Source organism: Metopolophium dirhodum, chromosome 4 (assembly GCF_019925205.1).
Source record: "Metopolophium dirhodum isolate CAU chromosome 4, ASM1992520v1, whole genome shotgun sequence".
NCBI classification, from domain to species: Eukaryota; Metazoa; Arthropoda; class Insecta; order Hemiptera; family Aphididae; genus Metopolophium; species Metopolophium dirhodum.
Window position 1 is genome coordinate 24194977 of NC_083563.1, and position 27264 is coordinate 24222240.

Consider the following 27264-nt stretch of genomic DNA (forward strand, 5'->3'; position numbering starts at 1 on the left):
CTGTAACCAATGGCAACCATATAAATATACAAAAAATATTCGATTTCCGATCGCCAAAATAAAATTGCCAAATTTTTAAAAACCAGTGCACCCACATTGTGGAAAGAAGGTATTATGAAAATGTTAAGTCTTTAGACTCTAGCCATCATATTGTTTGCCATACACGTAATGATTTGTCAGTCAGATCGTCTTATTTTTATTGTGTAGATGAGTAATTAATCTTAGTTACTAAATGACACCATCTAGAAACGTCAAATTTAATCTATGCACCCTTCAGATATTAACGAATATATATATTTTAATCCTCATGAAAATCGGCCCAGTAGTTTTGGAGGAGATAGCAATAATAAATTGCATTGAACTCGGGGATAGTAGGGCTGTACCGTTCGCTGCGCTAATGATTTATAAATACTTTCAATATAGAACTCATCTGAACTAGGTATTAGAAAATGATTGCTAAAATGCTAAATCTTACTAAATTACGCATATACCTACGTGGGTTTCAGCATACTCAACATTTCTGCATACCACTCATAACTTGGCTATCGAAAAATGGCCTTGAAATTATATTTTATTTTAAAACTGCATACACATTGTTGTTACCATATTTCAACATTCTTTCAAAAATGAAAAATTTTAAAGGAATTCAAAAAACTATTTTTGTAAGTATAACATACAACACCTATGTTTAATTTCTGTTCTATATTGAGCCATATAAAAGTACTTCATAAAACTTCTATTGCTCCAAAAAAATAATTAGGTACTTAGGTACTTCAAAAGAACTCATAATCAATGATTATGGGATGAAATAAAAAATTAATTTTGTTTGGGCCACATTATTATATACGTTATAATTGTTATATTATTATGTACCTATAATTATTGGTTCCTTATATTAAAATCATAAATAACTTAAATGTCATCGTCGTCAAACTAATATAATTATTAGGTATATTTAAGGTAACCAATTTAAAATAGTTATAATTCTTGTATATTTATTGTTTAAATAACAATAAACTTTTTACTTTAATCAATTGAATTAATAAAATATTAATAAATATAATATTAATTAATTAAATAATTGTGATACATGGGTTGGTAAGGTTTTTCATGTAATTTACATAGGTACTATTATTTTATCGAGTACCTATAATAATTTCACAGTAAATATTTTATTGTAATTTACCTTGGCAGTATTCATATATACATTTGAATTACCTATTTACCTACTCAGTAACTATAATATAATATTTGCATTATAAGCATTGACCATTTTAACAATTTTCAACATTCTCAAAACATCCATACACTATATAATTGAGTATTGAGTATTCATAATATAAAAAATAAATTTGATTTTAATATTTATTAACATTTTGTTTAATTAAATGTACGAAGATAATTGGATATTATTAATACTGCTTTAAACTGAGATTAAATTAAATGAACAGTAGTTAAATAACTGAGCTGTCAGTGAAATTAATATCCGAAATAATTATAGAAGACGAATTTCCCAAGATTTTCTCACAATCTACTGGATTATAACATAATTTAATCCTCATAAGTTTACCTTTCTCTTGCAAACTTAATTTTGGCAACGGTTTATTGGTATAACAAAATTGTTTGTTGTATATATATAACTATGTACCTACTCACGTGAGCTATGTAAGAGTATCGTGTTTAACTATATATATTCTGGAATAGTTACATTGTTACATATAAGTATATAACATATAATATTAATATTAATACAATATTAATACATAAACGAAAAACTCATAAGACTCGTTAATTTAGTTTCATAAATGTTTTTATCCAAAACAAGCAGAACTCAATGTGATTACAATGAATTTAAATACCTTAAATCATTTAAATAATACAGGTGTATTTTATTTACAATTTAATTCCCTCTATAAGTACTTAAGTTATTAAATAGAAATATTATGCACATTTACCCAAAGTATGATACTTTAGGTATTGTTTAAATTAGTATTATTTATTATTTATTAAAATCATTAAAATTAAATGTAGATACAATCTACATTCTACACCCAACTATGGATTTTTTATACACCATTTGTGAAATGGTTATTCCTAGGAATTATTTTTTATTTATGTGTATAATAAATAACAATAATAATATATCATATAATTATGTTAAATCTATAATATAGGTTATTAAATTTAACAGTGATTGATTCATTAGCCATTTTTAAATTATATTGTACTATGTACCTATATACGGAATCTTAACCTACCTAACTATACTTGATCTTTTTTTGTGTTTGAGCCACTACATGGGAGCCGCACGTTTATCATTACTTGCTCCCAACTATACTTGATCTAAACTATACAATTATAACAATAATTTACGAATAAACAATTATACAAATATTAATTAAAGTAATATACTTGTAAGTAATACATAAATATAAAAAACTAACTAAACAATAAATATAAATTTACTTTGAGAAACCGACTTCACTGTTTTTTATTTTCATTTGTACATCGTACATTTCTATATAGGTACCCTGTTACCCAATAAATGATTCTACACCATTGTTGTACCTTCAAGAGTTATTAATTTACTGTCTATATGAGTTTTTGGTAGGACAACAATATTGATATGTGGTAGTATATACGGGTCTGTGAATACTTCAAAGTCGGGATAGTGGGTATCATATAAATTTAGAATGTTCTCTTCCATCAAGCAGCAATGCAGCATTAACATTCAGTTCCACATGTATAAAATGAATCTTGTTGTAAAATTCAAATTGTCGTAAAATTATCTACATACCATTTGCAGAAAACCAAATTCACGTATATTGGGGCAATTCCCCAGTTCCCTGCTAGTATATAAAAACAAAACATTTAGAGTATAAACTATGTATAATGTATATATTAGTGTGCATATATATATAGTAGAGTATCTGAGTATGTACATATCATAATTTGTTTACATCGTATAAAGGTCAAGAAATCAAATAAAGTTAAATGGAAAAAAAATATTTATAAATATAATAAATACATGACGCACTAAAAGTTATGAAAATTGGTTTTGAAAATTCTTTACGGGTGACGTTAATCCATGTAAAATACTGTCAATGGGTACTTTTTTCACCCCCCTTACACCATACAAATGTTTTTGAAAAGAAAGTGGGTAAAGGCTATTTGCCGGAAATCCATTTTTATGGAAGGTCCGGCGTTTTTACGACGTCCATACATCTCAATTTTTATCAAGTTATGTCACTCCGCGTTTATATATTTCATTTTACCACCCCTCCTTCCCGGTGGATGATCAAGGTGGCGTCGGCCAGGGGCTCGCGAGGGTGCCGGACTATAGTGCGCTATATGCTATATTGACACCACCCTATATATGATCCATTGCGCGTCCGAGTGGAGGAGAGGGTGTGTGTTTTGCAAAGCTAGTTTTATGGGCAGCACTGGTTAACTTGGTTATGCGCTGGGCTAAGTGAAAGTTACAAATACAAATGGATGACCATTTGCTCTTAGACAGGGGGAAATAATACTAGCATCGAACGTCTAAATAATATTTGATATTTCGCCGAGATATAAAGTTAATTATACTTTATTTAATTATTTTAAATTAGATCATTACATGTTTAGATCTGCAGATTGATGGTTTTTATCAAACATATATTTTTCGTCCTATTTTATTTTTATGTTAAAAATTAAGGGTGGGTACCATTTGGTATATCGTTTTTGAAATATACAATTGCATACATTTGTCGTCTTATTGAATAACAAAGGAATCCTTTAATATGACACGATATCGCGTACTAACTACTAAATAAAGCATAGTATAATATTTTAAAAATAAGTAACACAACCAAATTAATGTTATTCATCAGATTCGAAAAAATCATGCTATGGTTTTAATGGTATAAAATGAATCAATTAGCCCAATTACTATCAGTCTCCCAATACCATATATTTATCGTAATTATTAACATGATAATTTTAAAATAAAAATGTATTTAATTAAAAAGTTAAAATTAGCATTTTGTTTGCTCTAAATTTTGATAATAAACAATACAAACTCCGTTCAGAATCTAAAACTAAATTTTTGGATCTTTAAAAATTATGCTTTTCAAGTATATTTTAGTATACCTAGTACCTACCTGTATATAACGATAAAAAAACTTTTGATTAAATTACAAAAATAGGTTAAACACTTGATTAGAGGTACTAATGTAAGAACAATTATAATTTTTCATAGTTATTCAAATAATTCCATTAGTACCTGTAAATTATTTTATAAAATATTAAATAAAAGGATCTGTATCGGAACATCACTATATCAGACATACTTAATATATTTTGTTCTTTTTGATACGGTATGATATATAATTAATAATTATATATTATTTTCGATTTAATATTTATTCATAATATCATTGGGTATTTATATCCTGATAATATAATTATATTTATTTATATATAACATCTCAATATATTATCTCAATGACTTAATTTATAATTTTAATATAATAAATTATAAGATGAGTCAAAATAAGAATTTTTATAGAAATAAAATAATATGATTTTCGAATCATTTAATTTAAAATTCACACACCATTCGACCCGAATTCGTCCAGATATAATTTATTTTAGTCCATAGATCAAAGATTAAAATCACATTATATAAAAAAAATAACTATATTATTATTGGTATATTTTTTTGGTATATCCACGCATTTTTTATCCTACAAATTATATTATTCCATCCAGGAAAAAAAATACAATTCGATTAATAATGTGATTTTAATAATTGTTTTTTCCTCTCACCGCAAATAACTATACCATGTGACGTTTTCAGATATAAAACACCCTTGATATATGATAAACAATATACATGTATCTTTTATGGTTGTTGAGTATATTATATTTTTTTCTCGTAACATTTTTGACCGTTCATAAATATCAAAATACAGATTCGTTTTTTTTCCACACATATTGAAAATATAATATATGTGTACATAATATAACATATATCACAATATATTGCCTGCAGACTGCAGTAGTACAGTTTAATAATTTGAAGGTGTATAATAAGTATATTACAACGTTACAGAAGATAATAGGAAATAATAATAATACATTTTTATGTCCAGCTATATAATATTATAAGAATAACTATGTCCTGTAATTGTCGTGTAACGCGCTGAAAGATCAACAGTGAAGAGTAGAAGAGGGTTGGAGTGATAAAAGGAAATTGGGCTAAAATGGAAGAAATATATCACGAAAATTGCAATATTTTGGCCCTAACTATATTTGATATTATGGACTCGACGGCGAAAATACCGAAGTGTGGCCGGGAAATTTTAATATAATATTATAACGGAGCGAGTATTATAAGTTATAACAATATAAAACACATAATTTATTATACTATAACAATATCTACACATAAAGGCATATATAAAGACATATATTATATTATGTACCTTTACATATAGCTTATCAGTGGTTGCCTGTTAGTATACCTACCACATCTACCAAGTGCCAATGTATACATATAATATTATAATATACACTTTGTTCGTTGTTGGTACCTACAATTTACAAATAAATGTATATTATATTATAGATACATATATCAGTAGCGGCGTCTGCGGGTTCTGCAGGATGGTCTCCTTTTACATTACATCTGTGCCCGTCGCCGTAGCGCACTGCCGTTTGCAAATATAACGAACGTTAAACGACCCGTGTTTGCCGTTGCAATTAAAAACGGTCGACAGTGCTGCGAGGGGTGCGGTCAAAAGGGTGGCCCCGTCACCGCACCCCGTGGTAATTCAATCAAGTCCGAAGTTAGTTAACTTCGAAATTCGCGAACGCCACCGCCACGCCACTCCCCTTTTTTTATTTATATATATATATAATAATAATAATACATATACATATACATACATACAACGCGAACGAACCGACTGTTGTAGGGCTCGTAAACCAAATACAAAATCAGCGACAATCAAGGACAACTATGCACATAATTCTATTACCATAATTACAACGCAAACAATACGAGAAATATCGCATGACGTACATCCCCACGCGACGCGACGCTACAGCGACGAGGGTGTCAGGAACGGCATTTTTATGTTGCTTTTTATCACTTATTAAATACAATACTAAACAAAGTTTCTTCAATTTCACGTACACGAGAAGTATTATCCATATGAATATATAATAATATGTGGGAGAGCTGCAGATACACACCTGTTCAAGTGTGCAAGTGTACACGGAAAAAAATATTAACCAAATAAATTTGGGTGACAACAATTTAGTTGGTCTAATTATATTTTAGTGAGGCTTAATACAACTATGTACTGACATTTACTATAAAGTTATGGTCAGACATTTACCAATAAAATATAGTTGGCATGGTTAAATTATATTTAGGTACAACAAAAATAAATGGTTAAATAAGCTAAAACTTATAGTTAATATTATTTAGATCTATTACTAATAATACTAGTTGAAGTAACTAAAACTGGTGTCTGCATATGTCGAGAGCTAAACGATTAGGTATTGTTACTATATTATTCAGTTGGGATAATTATAAAATTAAGTTTTATTATTTTTGTCATACTATTTTTAGATGCATAAGTAAATACATACAACATTTCACGTGTGTCCATTGTCCTAACATCCGTACGTCGCGCATTGTCCGTTTATATAAAAATTACCCATAACATCACTGTTGTTATTTTCATTCACTCATCACTGCAATAATTTCCAGTTTCCACTGCACTTTTGAATTTACTTGTGTCGTGATGTACTAAATAGTAAATACTAATGTGTATACATAAGTAATAGATGTTTGACCGTTCTTTTGTACCTAACTATTTTTTTATATCGTGCTTGTACACGGTACAGTCAGAATTATAATCGTATATTCTTATACCTTCCACCTGACTTCCGTCGTCGTCGTCTGCGTATAATTATTGTTGATCGACTTCTTTTGCAATGGATGAATTTACTGTTGGTGTGCTGATTGAATGGGGATTTGAGGAACTCATCGATACGTTTAAAGGTAATTATTATATTTTATTATTTATTTTTTTTGTTTGTAAAATTCATAAATTACTAACAAGATTATATTATTAAGATATACAGTTTTGAATGTATCTGCTTTAAATGTTTTCTAATTCTAAGTTCTAACAAAATACATACCTACTTATGAGTTAAAGGAATAGCCTATACGTAGGTAGAATTATTTGACTCAAAAATGAATGTTTCAATTGTAACTAACCTATTAATCTTAGTGTTTTTAAATGTAACTAGATGAAGAAATCGGTAAAGATGACTTTTTGTCATTAACGGAACTAATGGTAAAAGAATTAATACCAAAGATGGGTAAACGTTCATCATTTTATAGTAAACTAACTAGGCTAAAAGAAATTCAAGTGAGTAAATAAGTTATTATACCTACCTACCTATGTATACCTATTTTAGAATTATATATATAAACAACAATAACTTGTCAAATCAGTCCCTGAAACACTTTATACTTATAACCAATACGACTATACATGTTATTTCATATTTCTTGTCCACTTGGCAGTAGTTATGGAAATTTAAATCTTTAATCTATATTAAGTATTATCATTAAATATAATATAATATATATCATATAATTCTATAAAACATCAGTTAATACTTCAGTATGTACAATGATTAATAAATTGTACAATAACTATTTGACCATTAATTATTACTTTAAATAGAAAGTGTTTTTTATACCTACCAAATTGATTATTTCAATAAGTTTTTTTAATTTAAGATAAATACTCGACTAAGTATCTCATATTAAATGGATCACCTCAAAATACTCATTAAATATTCTTATTTTAACCAATAGGAATCGATCAAATATACTGAAGCATCTATATCTATTGAAATTTCACCTTTAGTGCTGGAAGATCAAATAAGTAGGTTCAAAATCTTAAAAGATTTATTTTTCTTAATACACTTGAATATTTTTATTTCATATAAATATCTAGGTGAGCATGTAGACAAAATAAATATATCAGACATAACAAACTTTGAGTTGCACGATGTTGAAGGTGTAAAAAATAACATTGATTTATTTTCCAATGAAAATGTATTTGGTAACACATCACTGCTTGAATCTAATGATAATACAAAAATATCACTATTTATAGGCGGTAGTTATCAAGGTAGTTCTACATATTTTTGTATTAATGTACTGTATTCATTAAATTTAAATCATAAAATTTAGATCCTGGAAAAAATTTGACCAACCATATTGGCACTTCAAATAATGACTGCCATCAATCATTAAGTACTGATGAAATTGTTGAGGTTTAAATTACTTATTTATTTAAAAAAAAAATAGGTCAGAACTTGTACTTAATCTATTATTTTTGTTTTATTCCTTAGGCCAATAAAGCAAAAGATTATATAAGTAAAATATTGAATAAATATAGTGATGGGAAAGTAGTACTAAATTATTATGAGTCTGTTGGTACATTAAATCAATTCATTAGAAATAGTTTATCTTCCATCATTATTAAACATGAAATTCAGCAGTCTATCAAAATTGAAAAAAATAAATTTACACTATTAGCAAAAGGTAGAATTTCTGAAGAGTTTTTAGTTTGTTTTTACCGTTACACATTTATAAAAAGACTAATTTTTTATGATTTAAATTTTAAACTAAAGGCATTGAACAATTATTTCTAAGTGAGACTGGTCAAACCTATTTTACCCCTTATTTTAAAGACGGAAATAATGTACACCCAATGCGAGGGAAACTATATGACAAATACTGTTATCTACGAAAGCAAATTAAACAAATAAATCCATCAAAGGTTATTGTAACAACACAGTCGACAGGGTATTGATATTTTAATTGATGACGGTATTAATTTCTTAATGTAAGATAGTAAATATTTTGTATTTATTTTAACTTGTAATATCCAATTATTAGAGTGTAAAGAAAAAATATTGTGGCTTAAGAACAACACACAACCTACCCTTACTTTACATAAATATTGGACTGAGACATCAAATTATAGATTGACAATAAAAGAAAATTGTATCGAACTTTATCCTGCTTTTAAAAATCCTACTGGTCATTTATTAGTGAGTTTTGTATTTAAATGCTTATGTAAATAATACAATATTGTGTACAATGAAATTAATGTATTAACGTTGGTATTATAATATTATCTATGGTTTTACTAAATTTGTATAACATGTTTATATTTTATCAAACAACATTGGATTTACTTGTATTATTACTGTTATAGATTGAGATTGATTTCCAGACTTTGTATCCTGGAAAAGATAAACTCCTATTTCATAAGTTTGATGTATTTAAAGTGAAGTTAATCAAGTATATTGATAAACTAAACAAACGTTTTTCATTACAAGACGAGTCTACTTTACTTTCCGAACTTAAAACCCCGTCAAGGCTTGGTAATTACTAATTACCTAGTTAATATTTTATTTAATATATTTGTTTTATCTTCAAATACAATTGTATTTTTTAAGGTAATGATAACATATCTGTTCTTAAACTTTTGCCTCAACTTTTTCAACCATTAACAATCAAGTTGGACAAAAAGCGTAAACGAGACGGTAAACATTCAATTTGGAGACCATCAAAGGCTGAACAGGCAGATTCTTTTGTTTTATTTATACCTGTAAGTTTCATTAATAAATAGATTTCAAATAATTTTAAGTGTTACTTATTTATGTTTTTAATTATTAATTAAATATAATTTTTTGGTAAATTTTATTTCAGGATGTCGCAGAATTAAGAAATGTTCATGCCCAAAAAATAGAGAAGGCAGTTCAATATGGTACAACATTACAATCATATATAATAATTGTTGACAACACTGACATTTATGCTGTGATCAACAGCATATATTACAAGTTGGAAACACCGTTAAAAGCGTTAGATGTTTGTTACAAATCATATTTTGCTCTGAATTTAAACTATCCTCAAGAAAGTGAACAAATTTGGTTGTTTATCCAAAACTATTTCTTTGATACAACACTCAAGTCCGATAAACATGTTTTATTTGTTAAAACATTTATCAACGATTTAAAAAACATGTAAACTGTCACTAGGTAGTAAATGCCCACTTGTATTAATATACCTACCTAATATAAAGTAATATAATACATAAGTTTTCAATGTTATAAAATATAAACTTTATTTAGCTATATATTGCATAACATATGATAATTATTATATTCATATTTTCCATTTACTATTAAATATACATAAGTTTCATTTGATTAGGTACCTACCTACTGTTTTTTTTTTATATAAAATGGAAATTATTCTTTAAATAACAATCTGGATGTAAAATGTATAATAAATACTTACATAATAAAAAAATATTATCAATTATTATTTTATGTTAATAAAAACAGTTTTTTTTACTTACTTTGTATTTATTTACTTTTACCACAGAATGGATTAAATTATTAACTATTACAATATAATGTAATATATTAATTATTATAAATTTAATCTATTCTACGTGCTTTTACTGCATTTACTAAATTATTTTAGAGCATTGACTATAATTTTATAGTAAGTTAACTAAAATTTTATTTTCTAGTGCAACTATATATTTTAATGCAATTGGTATTTTATTTGGCAGTTTCAACTAATTTAATTAAGGTAAATAACTAATTATGAAGTCAAATTGACAAAAAATTGTAATTATATTACCTATAAAGTTTAGTTGCATTTAGTCTGAATGCATTAAAACAACTGTCATCTTAGCTATATGAAATAGTTGAAATGCAACTAACCAATATTTAGATGTAGTGACTATAATATTCTAACTATAAAAAAATAGTATCTGAAACTAAAAATATAGCAATGCCATAGGGAACTATAATTTACAGATAATGTACCTAAAATTGAAGTTAGATAAACCAAACATTTTTTTCCGTGTACCTACATGAAACAGTCAACAATAATATACGTGCTGCGCCGCTGCGGTGAAGATGTAGCTTATACTTGAAACTTGATATTATTGTATTGTTACAATATTATATTATTATGACATATACGTCTTAATATTTTGTACATAATTAATTTGATTATCATCATAATTTAATGACAATTAATGTTTTTTAGTATTTAATACTAATGCTAAATTATTTAGTTAGTCCGATGGTATTTTATTTTGGGGTGACTGGCGAACGATGTTAAAATAAAATAATAATATTGTATTTTAATAAATTATAATGTTTGAGAGGAAATATTAACAATTGAGCACAAGTACAAAAAACTTGAGTACAAGTTCATATAATTTGAAATTCTATGAATAGATTAAAAATAATCAAAATATTTTGAAAATTATAACATTATTATAAACATTTGATGAACAATTCAAGTATATACGGTAATTTGTATTTAAATAACCACAAAATAACGCTTAATAGCTTTTTAATATTTTATATAAAATTGTACTTTGGAAAAGCTATGCACTTCTAATTTCTTGAAGTTAAGCCCTGATGTAATATAATATGTACCTTGTAAAAATTTAGAAAAACAATTGTTACAAATACATAATAATTTGATAGTGAAGCTTACAAATCGTTAATTTTATAATTAGGTATTATATTTTAATGATTATCGTCAATCTGGGTAACTTGAATATTAAAATAATAACTTTCTCTTATTATGAGCTGAAAAAAATCGTAGATATTTGCAAAAGAATAATTTATTGTTGCGTAAGACGCCCTACAACCACTTAATACTTTGAACAAAATTGTGAGCCTAAAAATTGATTGGTAAAAAAATAAAAAGTTGTTGTGGATTACAAAAAGCGGATTTATCACTTGTGACTGTGCTTTAAGGTATCGCAATTCTCAATATTATCATTCATCAGTAACATCTACTTATATGTACAAAATACTAAAACTATAAATAAACTTAATTTTGTTCTCTTAGGACTTCAAATGGTGTACTTTGATACAAAAAGTATAGATTTAATATTATAAAATATATACTAATTTTATATTGTTATTTATCACTTAACCATTTACTAACATTTAGTCGGTATTTATTATTATTGAATTACAACTAGTCTGACCTTTACGCAGAATTCTTTTAAATTAGTTATTTTGAAGATTTGCCATACACCGAGACCGAGTGAAAAAGTGGTATAATAAATCATTTTTTATTTAATGTTTACGATAATCAACTATTCAACTAGCAAAATAAATACAAAAGTTTTAAATTTACGGTACGATATTAAAAGAATTCAATTTATAAAAAGTTTATAAATTGATAGAAACATCGTATTCAGAATTTTGTACTTCATTTGTTTATTATTTATCGATTTAGTTTTTAATGAATATAACGTAGCTCGGGGGCCTAATGAATCTGGTAACTTTTACACCGCAAACAAATTTCAACGTTGTGGCTGTTGACAGCGCTTATATTAAACTTTAAACGCCAATGAAAACTTTATAATGTCGGATAATATAAAATATTTTGTCTTCAAGTATTTGCATTTTATGTTAAACTCAAGACAAAATAAATTTAATAAAATAAGTACAATATGATGAAGGAATTGCATAAAAAAATCGTCTTGGCTTAGCGAATCAATACAGTATTATAATTTAAGACTTTTTTTAATTTTATTCATAAATGTGTTTATTATTTTACATTTACGTTTTTGATTATGATAAGGATAACCGCATACCTAATATAATATTATGTAGTATAGTTTTTTTTATTAACTCAAAAACAAATAACCGTAGATACTTGGTATTTTCTCTAAAGTTTTATGTTATAGCATTTTCGATATAAAATGAGATCGTTACGCCGGTTACAAAAAATACCGAAAGTATACCTGGTACGTATATAGTCTATAGATTAAATTCCCACTAGCGTGTTGACGCGTTTATTAATAATAATCAATAATATAAATAATAATTGTTATAATTTATATTATATAGGTAACATACCAAACGTTTATTTGTGTAAATCATATTGGATTTGCGGTAGAACAAACTTATAATCTATAGGTATAACTGTTTTCGGTGATACCCGATTGAGCAGTGTCCATTTTTTTTTGGATTCCAATACCTATATAATAGCTATATATATATATATCAAGCGCAACAAAATAAGCGTCGGATGAATCGCTTTGTCCGTTTCCGCGTTGAGCGGAGCTCGGGTCCTACCACACCGGTGGGTTACAGGCTCCTGCAGCAAACTCGCGTGCACTGCTGTCCGCGCGTGAGGTTTAGTTCGGCTGTTTTTAAACTCGCGCCCGGGACGTACTCGATGTCGGCCAAAGTAAACCGCACTGGGATGTTCGGCATCGGACTATAGTCCCGGCGGATCCGCTTGACTGCTGCACGTCCGCTTCGGCCGGCCGAACATGTGCAGCGGCGACGAGACGGGTGGTCTCTCAATCTTGACTCCGGTGGCCACGGCCACCGTCATTATTGCCGTGTTAATCAACGAATTATAGTAACGGAACTTTGGACAGGCACAAGATTTGCACCAACCATTTTGGTCGGGCCACTTAACGGCTCGTAGTCGCCGGACCGGTGTGATCTTCACCGCGACTTGCCAACACAATATTGCAGGTCAGGTCATAAATTCTTAGCTCGTCGAAAACTCGAAAACTTTTTGTGTCTGACACCGCCGTTTGGGGCAGTAAAACTGCTTCGATTTTCTCCAACAGTACCTATCTTGTTTGATGGGAAAGTGAATCTAGTTGGTGTACTCGAGAAGTCAAAATTTTAAAATCCCAATAGTTTTCAAAAGCGCCGTGAAAAACAACAAAAATTAAGGAAAAACCCGAAAAACGGGAGCGTGTAAAGGGCATACGGAGTGATCCATTTTACGTAAGACGTCACTCATTATTTCAGAAAACAACGTTTTTGCAAACATCTCTTTCACGTATAATTTTAATTCGTTTCAAAACAACATTTTTGGATTTTCTTTATTTTTTATCGTTATCAGTTTTTAAGTTGTTTACTCTTTTAAATAAATTACAACATGCATTTTTAATTTCATATTTTCTAACGTAATATTATTGAATTATTCTGAGTATTTGATCTATAAGCATTCAATCGCTGGGTGTTATCAATGGATAACTTCCCAATCCTATTATTCGCCGTTAATTTTATAGTCTTTCCTTTATCAAATCTAATTATTGTACAAATAACTGTATAGATTGTAGATGTATTTTAAATAATAAATAAAAAAAAAAAAAAAAAAGCATTTAATTTTGGACAAGTAGCTTATTAGTTAAGTACCTATAGTTCCTAGAACTTATAATTATTTTAATTTTTAATAAAATCTTATTTTTAATAACTTAAAATGATGTAAAAAATATTCAAAGTTTATGAAATAATTTGTGTTTTACGTTAAAATTAATATTTAATATCCAATTGTATCCAAACTAAAATATAAAGCATGCAATTCTGCAAATTTTGAACGTAAGTAATAACTCGAAAAACGTATTTTTTGAGTTGTGTCACTATTCTTTCAGGGCTACGAATTATGCACAATATAAATATAAAAATATGGTGAACAATGAGCATGCTTAAAAAAATCACTCTGTATATTATTACCTATATTATGCGGACCTTTCGTCGATGAGATAACTAATATGTATATACTGCAATACGGAAAGACGGTGATATTTAATTTGAGCCACTAGCATTACCTATTTCAGAAAACACTAACATTTTTGAAAATATTTATTTTACATATCCATATTGGCGATTTTAAAACATTTTATGGAAAAAATTATACATTTTATCGTTAGCCTTTTTTAAGCTTTTCACTCTTAAATCAAATATGTATTTTAAATTCTGAATTTCAAAACTAAGATAGATAGTTTACTGCATCGTCGGCATCGGTAAGTTACATTTTTATAAAAAAAATTCGAAAATGTTTGTTTTAACTATGTAAGGGATGGAAAATCGTGTTTTATGTGCCAGGGCCGTTTATGTTACATAGATTTTAAAGAAAAATGAAGGTAGGTATTGCGATCTTTCAAACTGGGCTTGAGAAGCCTATGGTAGCCCAGTATTCATGTAGATAGCGATGTTGTTGACCATTTCCATACAAAAAAACAATACTAGATACAAGAGGAAAATCACAATTTGAATATTTGAAAAGCTACCTATAATATAATATAGTTATTTTGGAGACGGAAAATCGGTATTGAATCAACATTTAGTATAGGTAACAATAATATTATAATATGATACAAATATATATAGGTACAAAGTATTATATAATAATTAAATATTAACAATTTAATAAATGCTGTTTTCGGCAAACATATTTTATCCAACATTTATTCGTATTCACTATTCTCTACTATAATAGTACATTAGTACTACTATTATAGTAAAATAAATTACTACAGGTAGACGACACAGGTAGTAGCAAATTTTCACTAGCAAATAGCAATATATAAAATATAAATACATACGATTTTTCATAAAATATGCTTTGTAATGTATAAACCGTCTTCGCTTATATTTCATAATCGTTTTTCATTTACCTACAATTATATAATACATAAATATAAATCGTGTACTTAATTTATTGCTATTAAAAAAACATGATATAAATATAAAATGCACAAATTCTATAGAATTAATAGGTACTTACGTATATTTTAATTTTTAGGTATGAATGCTGGTTGAAAATTGAAACATGATGTAACTTACCAGTTACTATGTTCACTACTTAAGTATAATATTTTTTTTGTATTTAATCTGCACTTACTGTTATTCTTTTTTGTGGATTGGCGCCCTTTCTCTAATGTTCATGGTTGGAACAAATATATTGTGGAACAAAAGATAGGTACTACTACTTTTTGTTCCACTATTGTTATCACACTTTTGAGGCCTTTGGTTCCAAATAATAATTGTATGTCGTGCACCCAACCCGGGGATAAGATAGAAATAATATCTTAAACCGTGTCTCAAACATAACCGAACAAACAGTCTGCAATCAGTCAGATAATAAAATATGCTGTATTGCTGTCTGCACTCTGCAAATTGGCCTCAAAAGTCATAGATAAGTTTTTTTGTATTAATCATGGCAATAATGGTATTGTGTTAAATTCAGAATTCCGTTTGAGAATTTAATTTTTCAAATTGCTTGGTTTAAAATTTAAAAAACTGTACTATTATTTTTGTGAACTCCTATTAAATAATTCAATTCGTCTCAGAACCTTTAAAAGTAAAGTATATCAAATTTGTATTAATTAATTTACATTTTGTTACCTGCAATCTGGATGGTACCCATTTTAATATAGGTACTAATAATTTGTTTTGTTTAATGCTGTCTTAGGTTAGTCGGTAGAAATGTCAAATAGTGACAGTCATGTTGATTCTGACAGCGAAGAGTTTGACTGTGATAAACGTAGGATACCACTGGAACATTTACCCATGTTCCAGCGTTTGGCATCAGTTAATGGCAAAATAAACCGCATGAAAAAATGTCAATTGATAAATACAATGAGAAATAAAATGCTCAATACTGATGGTGAAATAGATGTTTTGAAAAAACGTTTAAAAAACCACTATAGAATGCAAGCATTGATCAAAGCTAAAATCTGTGAATCTGAGGCAACTTATTTTCCGTATTTTGTTGTCATTGATATTGAAGCAACATGCACTGAAAATAATCCTGCTGATTACAAGTACGTTTATACCTGATAAATTATTTCTATTTTGCAAAAATATATTTGTCATTAGAAGACAGTTATTTAATTATGGGAACAAATATAGTTTAACGCCCAATCAAATTTTTCAATTTTTTTTTGGAAACCTATTTATTACAACGAGTTAAGAACAATATTATGAAAATTAATTGCAGGAAATCATTAGTTTTTAAATTAAAGCCTTACAAAGTTCATGATTTTCGGTGTTTTACGCATTCGTACAACAGAATATTTTACTGCGCGTTTGAAATTACTCTGTTTTACTGAACACCCTTTTTTAAAATTGTATTTGTTTTAATCTACCTATGTAGTTAAACATGCTGAAAACGATGGGGAAGTCTGAATTTGGCAGTCAGACATATTTTAAAGTTATAGCTAATTTAAATTTATGGTATTTTCATATACACGCGATGTGGTCACTCGCTCGCTGCGCTTACTCGGACAATTAAAATCGAAAACATCCCTCAACTTGTTATTTAAAACCACCATGGGTGGATGTAAGAATTATTTTTGTACCATAATTTTTAAAACGTTGATTTATCTAGTTTCAAAAAAAAAAAGTTTTAAATTTGTTATAAGCGCGGTAAACGATAACCATTGCGAAAGTGTGTAAAACACTGAAAATCGTGAACTTTGTAAGGCTAAACCATAAAAACAAATAATTTCCATTATTATATAGGTTTCTGAAAAAAAATTTTTTAAACTTACGTGGGTGCTAAACTAGATTGATACCTAGTTATGTACCTAGATAATTATATTAAATTAAATTAAATTACTTTCTGTAAATGAAAATAAAATGTTATTCCTCAAAATTGCTCTTACCTCTCAACAATTTGATTATTTGGTAAATCCTGAGTTACATAGGTACATTTTCATAACCTTATAAAATTAAATTAGTATATACTATATTTATTATGACCATAATTTGGATCTATTTGTAATTTCTTTTCATTTTATTATTCCATGTAGAAGTTATAAAATTGTCTTGTAACCGCTTTTTAATTAATTGTATTTCACTATAAATTAATAAGTACTTTATTAAATGCACCTAGAACATTAGTAGTACTAGTAAATAATATATTAAAATTATTGAATGTAGGTAAACAAGTATAACTTAAATATTAAATTCATATTTTAATGTCTCATTAAATAATTTAGTTAACTCTATTTTTATTATTTTTTGTATAAATTTTACATGTATTATCTAATTAATATTTTAGGTTTGAAATCATAGAATTTCCAGCTGTATTGGTTGATGCTAAAAAACGGAAAATAATAGATCATTTTCAAGCATTTGTAAAACCATCAATCAATCCAAAGTTATCCGAGTTTTGCATTAAATTAACTGGTATAACTCAAGTAAGTTAATTTTTAAAACTGTTTTTAACTAATCCATAGGACAAACCTTGTTAAAGAAAAAGGTAATCTATTTATACAAAATAGCATAAACTTAATGTAGTTTAGTATTCATGCTCATTTTTAAGTTGTATTTTTCTCAAAATGTGTGTATTTGAAAATGTTTTCTATTTTTTACTTTTGAAATTAAACCAAAAAATATTTTATTCAATAGTCATGGTACCTATCCTCATTAATAGTTTAAAATACTATTATTTAAGTAATTTTGACCATTTTACTTAATGTTTTAGAGGACGCCGCACCCGCATATATTGTCTCCGTCTTACAAGTGTATAACATAGAAAATTGTACGCTCAGCAGAATGCGTGTAGCTCCGTTAGTTTAAAAATTAGAATGAATTGACCTATAATCAAATTTAGAAGTAAGAATATTATCTAGGCAATCACATAGGCTTTTTATTATATTATAATTTTAAAGCGAGTATTTTAAGATGTACAAACAATTTACAATTTAAAATACTCATAAATCGCTTTAAAATTAAAATATAATAAAAAGCCTATGTGATTGCCTAAATAATATTCTTACTTCTAAATTTGATAATAGGTCAATTCACTCTAAATTTAAACCAACAGAGCACATGTAAGACATGCGGGTGCTGCGTTCTCTTTAGTTATACTTTCTACATTACTACTTTTTTTGTATAAATTAAATTAATATTAAGCGTCAGATTCATCAAATTAATAAATCTGTTTATTTGTCTTGATATGTAACAAAATTAAATGCCAAGCAATGGCTTCAATACTAACTACAATAAATTACGTTTCATATTTTTCTTATCAAAGATCCTTCTTAAGTGTATCAATGTAAATTATTCAATAATTAACAATGAATTCAATAAAAATGATATGTTTTGACTTTATTTTTAAGTTATTAGTAATTGATATTTTTTTAAATATAGTTCATAGACAAAGTTCAGTGTCCCTCCCCCCCAAAAACATATTTATGATTCATAGATTTTCCTTGCAAACATATCAAGTAGTTTAATACATTAAAAAATGCCTTGATTTTTAATTTATGATTTTAATTACCAGGATAAAATCGATAATGCTGATTCATTTGAAGTATGTTTGTTACGATTTACTAAATGGTTAGAAGAACATGAACTTGGAATTAAACACAAATTTTCTATTGTCACTGATGGCCCATTTGATATGGCTCGGTTTCTTTATGGACAATGTTTAGTAAGTTCTTATATATTTTTTGATTAAAATATAATATGTAAAGAATTGTAAAGTATTTTACTATCTATAAACTATTTTGTTCGGCTAATATTAAGACCATACAAATTTTAGATGTCGGAAATTCCATATCCAAAATTTGCTACTAAATGGATTAATATAAGAAAAGTATTTAAAGCGTTTTATTTTACAAAACAAGTCAAGGTAATTTTTTATATTACATATTTATACACTAATAAAGTATTATTGTAAATAATAATATCATACCTATGAGTGGTATACACAAAATAAGTTCCATTTTTTTAAAAAAAATTAAGTTTGTATGAAAATATAATAAAATTCACAGAGATTTCTCCACTTTTTTGTTTATAATCACAGTATACTTCAGTATTTCAATATATTTTAGGTACCTGGTAGTAAGCTTTGAAATCTCATTTTTGTAGTAACTTCTTACAACCTTTGGTTGGTTGTTTACTGCCTCAATAACAGCTTAGTAATGTTGGTGGTGAATTCCTTTTAATTCCTCCATTGACAAATAAGTATCCAAATGTCTTAATGAGAATTTTAAAGTGAGGGGAGTGAATCAGGTTATCTTATCCAAACTGATTCAAAAGTTCAATCCCGGTATGGTGACGCGAGACCAAGTGTGAGATGTATGTATACATGAGGTCAACAACTTCTTCTCATGTTTCCTCAATGTTTCACAGTAAGTTATCATTTTGTCTGTATGTTAATTATTTCCCCCTTTTAAGTAAAAAAATCTATTAGGACTTTTTGTCTCATAAAACAGACCTTGATTTTTCTGGTCAACTTCACAACTTGTGATATTTTTGCAGCTGGAGATGTGGTGTGTCACTATTGCATTCCATTGATTATTGTTTGATTTCTAGACTGTAAACCTAGGTATTGCCTCTTATCACTACTGATTAGAGAAAATTAACTCCATCAATTCTGGAATGTTCCAAAATATTTAAGCTGCCCTCAGTTGTTGGGCTTTGTAATATGGATTCTTCTGACATTAGTTTACAAGCTACTAACTGCCCTGCCTGCAACACTCATTCTCTTCAGAGGAGCGTCTTCTTTGACTTTATATTGTCACCTTTGGAAAGAAAAATCCCTTTGCCATACAGAAGCAAACAGTTTATTTTGTGTATATTCCTTGTATAAATATTTATTCTTCTATAATATTAATACAAAATAAACCTCATTACTTGTAGCATTCAGTTCCTTGCAATTTGAATGCAATGTTAACCTTTTTGGATATGCAATTTGAAGGCAACCCTCATAGTGGCCTAGATGATTCATTTAATATATCCAGGATATGTTTACGATTACTTGAAGATGGAGCTTTTATAGATCAAAATGAACGAATTATTTCGCTTAAAACCCCAACACCTTATGGAAAAGATGTAATTATAATTTTTTTTATATCTGTATAATAATTTATGAAATATATTATAATGAATGTTGAATATTTCCACAGGATCCATTGCCAGTAAGACCTGTGCACAATATATTTTGTGATGGAATGCATAGTCATAACCATAGGTGGTTTGTTACACGATTGAAGAGTTTAGATTTAAATAGTGGCATTTAACATTGGTTAAATTTATTAAAAACTGTTTCAACATTCAACTATTATGTTCCTTCTATTGTAAAATATGATTCTTTGTTAACAAAATTTTAAATTATCTTTTAATTTAAAAATTTTAGTTGTCTTTAATATGACTTCAAGTCAATTTAATTGTGATCATTGTAATAATTATAATTTTAATACTAAATAAAATATTATCTTTTTAGTTATTTTATTATATTGTTAATGTGTTTTTTTTAGTATATTCATTCTATAGATATTCAAAAATAGTAAAGGTCAATAGATAAATAAAACAAGCAAAACTATAGGTAAAGAAAATTGATACAATTCAAAAACCAGTTAATATTTACCATAAGATTTTTTTTTCGAATAATATATTTATTAATATGTCAATTTTATTTTAATGATATTATGACATATTAATATCACAGAATAAACATATAAACATATTCTGTGTTAATATTATTCATAATTGATAATAGGAAATCAATAGAATCCAGTGAACTAAAGAACCATTTGACTAAAGTACTGTTGACTGCTGTCATACACTGACTAGTATTGTCATCATCAAAAACATGAAAGGGAGACTATTGATAAAAATATCAATCTGGATCTTACATTTAAGAAATAGTGTTAATCATCACTACATAAAATTAACCATAGTGGATAGAGGTTTAGGCCTAAGGGTAGTCTAAAAATACTTATTTTCTTAGGTATAAATTTTCGACTGCAAAGTAACTGTTTTCCGACTTTTGTCAGTCTTTTATCCAGAAATTTGTGGTTTCGTACAACAATAGTCATAGCACGGTCATAGTCATTTGTATAGGAATACTACAGCAATCAAGCATCTTTTATGCAGCAATTGCTTCTAAAAATTTTATTTTGAGCAATAGTATAGACACTGTTCTATTCAAAATTGTAGTATATTGTGTACTGTGAAATTTTAAATATCGTAAAAACCATAATTGTTGAAAAATTCAATTTGATCGTTGTAATTCAGTCAATTTTGGTTTTAGAGCTATGGTTAAGAGGTCAAAATGACTTAAAAAATTCGGTCTATCCGAATTTGATATTTAAAACACCTGTTGCTATTTAAAAAATAGCAAGTTGTATTGCGCATGCGCACACTAAAAGCTATAACAATTTGAAAATTATCAAAAAATGTAGATTTATGTATTCCTGAACTCCTTCCGAAAATCCCATAACAATCCGAGGTCACTGGATTGAAATATGTCGTGTTACCTTTAAAGGGAAACACTGTATAGTATTTTATATAATATTATAATCTATAATATAATAATATTATAATCTATAATATAATAATATTATAATCTATAATATTATAATCTATTGCCATTGATACTAGAAAACAGCTCTAAAACCGTTCATTCGGTTTTTACGGTGTACCGTTTACCAAAATAATTTTAAAATACCGGTATACCGAAAATACCGCCAGGCCTAACCGTATCATATCGGTATTTAGGTATACCGAAACATTTCGGTTTTTCGGTATACCGTTTCAAACCGGTATTGAAATCAATACCGTAATACCGAAAATTGTCGGTCAATACCGTCAGCCCTAGATTCCCGTGCATTTTATGGCAGGGTGGAGTGGAATGATAGAAATTCGCTAGACTAAATCGGTGTGAAAAATAATGCACCGGGATGTTTGGACCATATAGTGCGGGATAATGTGGGATAATTTAAAATCGGTTTAGTCTAGCGAATTTCTACCATTAGTTTATAGGTTTATGGCTAAAACTGGTGTTAAAAATAATGAACCGGGATGCTTGTACCTCATTTACATGGTTCATTATCCCAGTGCGGTCGCGGGACAATGTGGGTCGTGGGATCATATTTTTAAAACGGTCTAGTTTGACGAATACGAATTTCTAGTACGAGTACAATTGTTCTTAAAATTTTTTTACGTTGGCACACCTAACAAAACGATTGTGTTGGCTCCCTTGTTCTATGCCGGCATCGTGGCGTTCTGTGATACGCGTTATCGGTGTATTTGTTGTACTTCAATCGTCACGACTCACAACCCACTATTTACAATTTCAAGTCATCAAGACAAGTATAATATTATAATTTTTAATACAAATACACGAATCCATCTCAAATTATGTTTTGTTATATTAGTTAATGATTTTTTGTTATCGATTGCTATTTGCGCAACAGTCATTCTCTACTCCTATTTTATTTGTTGAGTAATTTTATTTTACAATGTTAATTAAATATTACGTGTGTTCAATATTAACGTTAAGCCTTGCTGCGTTCGCCAGTGCGTCCAAAGAGACGCTGGTACTACTCAACAATTTAGTCATCAAAGAGACACATTCCATTTTATTTAACACTCTTAAAGGTAACATTTAACTTTCCATATTTCACGGTCGCTTTTAGGCCATTGTGATTCATTTAGTAATGTGAGAATTATTTTGGTCTTCCTTCAGAAAGTTCACGAAATTTGATATGTTTTCTCGCAGTTTTTGTGTTCTTATTAAACTACTCATTTGGTTGGGATTGATGCAGCATTTGCTTTTTTTTATTAAGATGCTTAAAAAATAGCAAAGTAAACCCATACTTAGTTTGTTCCTATAAATTATTTGATTCTTTTTTTTTATTATCAAATATAAGTTATACCGTGTTGATATAATATATGTGGTAAATACATCAATCTAAAAGTAGATTAATTAAATAGGAAACCTATTACACAGATACAGGTTCTTCGACATATTATTCTACTATAACATTATCTTATTTACTGGCAGACAATTGCACAATTCAATTACTCACATTTGGATAAGCATTTCACAATAATAATTCATGTAATGTTTAAGTCGAGGTTTAAATTAAAATACTTAATTTTTAAAGATTAATAATTAGGTTTTTTTTTTAGTCTTTCAGGATGTAATAATACATAACAAGTAATAATTTATAATAAATAATAATAAATAAAAGTGATTGCATATTTTGTTGTTTTATTATATTATATTTATATAATTTTTAGTACTATAAAATCTTAACAACTTATATGTATTAAAGTTTATTTTTTTAATAAAAAAATTACCATTTGCATTTTGATTTAATCATTAGAAAGAGGATATCATCTGACTTTCAAATCAGCTGACGATCCTACGTTGGTGCTTTCTAAGTATGGAAAATACTTTTATGAAAATTTAATTATTTTCGCGCCAACTGTCCAAGAATTTGGTGGATCTCTCAACATTGAAACAATTACTCAATTCATTGACGACGGAGGTAAAACCTATTAATTATTGCGTAATTACTTATTTTACTCATATAACAAGAATCTTTATTATTTATAGGCAATGTTTTGTTTACTGGTGGTGTGTCTACTGGTTCTGCTTTGAGAGAATTGGCTGCCGAATGTGGTTTTGAAGTTACTGAAGAAAATTCTTCCTTAATTGACCATTTGAATTATGATGCTAGTGACTCAGGAAAAGTAATAACAATTTGTATAATATAAAAGTTTAGATATTGAAATTAACCTAAATGTCAGTTGAACCATATATTTTTAATGTCAGTTTTAATATATTTTGAAATGTACACGCCTGTCCAGTATACAACTGAATTGGGAAATATTAATTTTAAGGGGATTCTATACCGTGATTTTCTGTTTTTGTCTAACATACACGCGACATAGGATTTTAGACTGGTTCTTTGTGAAACAACCGATTGATCTATCAAAGCGATAAGAATTCTAAAAACAGATTTTAATTTGTCGTTAAGTCTACTTGAAATCGACTCCCACATTTTTTTTAATATGACATTTTTAGGAATTTGGGAGAAAATATCAAACATGTGGGAAAGTTGATTTCAAGTAGACTTGAAAACAAATTCAAATCTGTTTTCAGAATTCTTATCGCTTCAATAGATCAATTAGAATATTTGGCAAAAACACGTCTAAAATACTATGTCACATGTATGTTAGACAAAAACAGAAAATCACTGTATTGAATCCTCTTCAAACCTGATTATTTGGTGACCATTGTTGGGTAGTAACATAACGCAAATTACAAATCACTTTTGCAGTAATGCTGTAATTTTATTATAATTTATTTAAATTAACACAATTGTAATAAATTTACTTTTTAAAAGTAATTTCTATGGAGTAACGTGTTATTTTCCACGTTATTAAAATAAGTTATGAATGAAGAATGTATAATGGAAAATATTAGTTGCGGACTGGCTGGAGAAGATTTCAATAGTCCAAAAAAACACTAAATATATATTTCTAATTTTTTTAGAAAATAGCCAAAAATCTTTGTGCCTCAGGATTGATTTAATTTATATTACGTAAAAGTGAATCATTCGCAGAAAATTTATTATTGTAAATTAGCAATTTTGCATAAGTAATATTATGAAATTATTATATAATATTTTTTTATTGAAAGTAGACAGGATGAAAAAACTTGTCACGGCTGCGGCCTTGGTGGATTTCTCCAACCCTCCACCCCTCCACCCAGGCCAGTTTGCCTCTGAAAACTAAGGGATTGGTTTATTGAGAAAAATTAAAAATATATATTTACAATTTCAAAAGTTTATAATATAAATGCATTAATTAATATTTATACATTTTGTTCATGTATAACATTAAGCCATTAACAATGAACCTACTAGTTATTATTCATTATGGACTGATTTTTAAAATTATTTTTTAAAAAAAGTAACATTATTTGTAACAACCTATTTTTGGAATGAAAAAGTTAAGTAACGGGAAAATAATTTAAATAAAAATATCTAATGTAATGAGAAAAGTAATTTTATTACTTTTCAATTATGTATCTATTATATGTATATATCAGGAATCATTTTTCGTGTCCCCGACTATAAAAATCCCAAACCTTGATAATAGTTTACATACTTAAAAGTTTCTATAAATGATTAACAAAAAAAAATATTTAATTTACACAGCATACTTTGGTAGTAACCAGTTCGTCAAACTTAATTAAATCTGAAGAAATCGTTGGAAAAAGTGATGAAAAACCACTATTATATGAAGGAACTACAGTAATTACGGATCCAAAAAATCCTTTAGTACTTCCTATTCTTCATGCTGAATCTACCGCATATTCTTACAAGCCAGACCTTCCTGTTAAAGATGTAAGTTTGATTAAATTAAAGTACGAATTATCAACTATCATAAACCATTAAAAAAAATACCTGTTTTTTCCAGTATTCATTGGGAACAGGCAAAGATCTATTACTAATTGCAGCTTTACAAGCAAGAAATAATGCCAGAGTTGTATTTTCTGGTTCCTTGTACTTCTTTTCTGATGTTGCCTTTAGGACTTCTGTACAAAAAGTTGTAAGTTTTTGTTTTTGAAATAATCTGATTTAGCTGTTTTGATACAGATTTTAACATTATATTAAACTATAATACTATATTAGGATGGAAAAACATATAATATTTCTGGAAACCAAGAAGTTGCTTCAAACATTGTTTTGTGGACATTAAAAGATAGAGGTATGATAAGAGTAAAGTCTGTAAACCATCATAAAGTGGGCGAGTCGTCACCTCCACCATCTTACACAATTATGGATATGGCTGTAATATTTTTATATCAATAACAACCTGTATGATAAGTTTCAACAACTAATTTATTAATTTTGTTTTTCATAGATATTTTTGGTGGAGTTGGAACGTTGGGAAAACGGAAAATGGATCCCTCATAACGCTAATGATGTTCAAGTAGAATTTGTACGCATAGATCCGTTCTGGCGTGGTAATCTTAATAATTTAAAAAATGGCAAATACGAGTTTACATTTAAAATACCAGATACATATGGAGTGTATCAATTTAAAGTGGAATACAACCGAATTGGATTTACTGCAATCAGAAGTTCAACCATGGTAAATAATAAATTTATTTGATTTATCATGCATAATAAAATTGCTTTTATTAAACATTTAAATGCATTTTTTTATTACTTTTAGGTGTCTGTAATTCCATTGGAACATACTCAGTATGAAAGATTTATCTTAAGTGCATATCCATATTACTCAAGTGCTTTTTCAATGATGTTTGGTGTGTTTATATTCAGTTTTGTCTTCTTGCATTATCGAGAAGATAAAGCAAAGGGAGAGTAATTCAGACTGTTTAATATTATATTGTTTAACATTACTCTTGATGGTGATAACTGATCATAATATTATAAGTCCAAATTTAAATAATGTATTAATGAATAAATATGTAAATGTATCTACTTCAATTGAAAACAAAACTCTGCACTTTAGCACTTATTGATTTAATTTTGTGATTTTTTTTATTAAAACATCTTACTTATACCAGTTATATCATTTGTTATTTTTCATGAT

At 27.7% G+C, this 27264-nt stretch overlaps 3 protein-coding genes across 3 annotated transcripts; all 3 read left to right on the forward strand.

The window, feature by feature from the left end:
* The first annotated feature begins 6339 nt into the window (after positions 1-6339).
* Positions 6340-10299, forward strand: LOC132943397 (uncharacterized). Its single transcript, XM_061012370.1, has 5 exons — positions 6340-7057; positions 7309-7430; positions 9300-9468; positions 9544-9695; positions 9797-10299. The coding sequence occupies exons 1-5, from the start codon at positions 6991-6993 to the stop codon at positions 10115-10117; spliced, it is 831 nt and encodes a 276-aa protein (XP_060868353.1). The 5' UTR covers positions 6340-6990; the 3' UTR covers positions 10118-10299.
* A 5670-nt stretch (positions 10300-15969) lies between these two features.
* On the forward strand, positions 15970-21138 carry LOC132943817 (3'-5' exoribonuclease 1-like). Its single transcript, XM_061012933.1, has 7 exons — positions 15970-16249; positions 16361-16712; positions 17954-18092; positions 19181-19330; positions 19442-19531; positions 20545-20736; positions 20811-21138. Exons 2-7 carry the CDS (start codon positions 16375-16377, stop codon positions 20922-20924), a joined length of 1023 nt encoding a protein of 340 aa, XP_060868916.1. The 5' UTR covers positions 15970-16249; positions 16361-16374; the 3' UTR covers positions 20925-21138.
* A 1813-nt stretch (positions 21139-22951) lies between these two features.
* On the forward strand, positions 22952-27241 carry LOC132943355 (dolichyl-diphosphooligosaccharide--protein glycosyltransferase 48 kDa subunit). The gene is made up of 8 exons (XM_061012321.1): positions 22952-23286; positions 24018-24182; positions 24251-24387; positions 25860-26048; positions 26122-26253; positions 26337-26495; positions 26569-26799; positions 26884-27241. Exons 1-8 carry the CDS (start codon positions 23148-23150, stop codon positions 27034-27036), a joined length of 1305 nt encoding a protein of 434 aa, XP_060868304.1. The 5' UTR covers positions 22952-23147; the 3' UTR covers positions 27037-27241.
* Positions 27242-27264: the final 23 nt, after the last annotated feature.

What these genes read in the sequence shown, in the direction of transcription:
- LOC132943397 (XM_061012370.1), top strand. Translation starts at nt 6,991, where the DNA reads ATGGATGAATTTACTGTTGGTGTGCTGATTGAATGGGGATTTGAGGAA. An exon ending in ACTCATCGATACGTTTAAAG is followed by an intron (nt 7,058 to 7,308) that starts GTAATTATTATA and finishes AAATGTAACTAG; the next exon opens with ATGAAGAAATCGGTAAAGAT. An exon ending in TAAAACCCCGTCAAGGCTTG is followed by an intron (nt 9,469 to 9,543) that starts GTAATTACTAAT and finishes GTATTTTTTAAG; the next exon opens with GTAATGATAACATATCTGTT.
- LOC132943355 (XM_061012321.1), top strand. Translation starts at nt 23,148, where the DNA reads ATGTTAATTAAATATTACGTGTGTTCAATATTAACGTTAAGCCTTGCT. An exon ending in TCAATTCATTGACGACGGAG is followed by an intron (nt 24,183 to 24,250) that starts GTAAAACCTATT and finishes TATTATTTATAG; the next exon opens with GCAATGTTTTGTTTACTGGT. An exon ending in ACACAATTATGGATATGGCT is followed by an intron (nt 26,496 to 26,568) that starts GTAATATTTTTA and finishes TGTTTTTCATAG; the next exon opens with ATATTTTTGGTGGAGTTGGA.
- LOC132943817 (XM_061012933.1), top strand. Translation starts at nt 16,375, where the DNA reads ATGTCAAATAGTGACAGTCATGTTGATTCTGACAGCGAAGAGTTTGAC. An exon ending in AATTAACTGGTATAACTCAA is followed by an intron (nt 18,093 to 19,180) that starts GTAAGTTAATTT and finishes TTTAATTACCAG; the next exon opens with GATAAAATCGATAATGCTGA. An exon ending in ATTTTACAAAACAAGTCAAG is followed by an intron (nt 19,532 to 20,544) that starts GTAATTTTTTAT and finishes CATTACTTGTAG; the next exon opens with CATTCAGTTCCTTGCAATTT.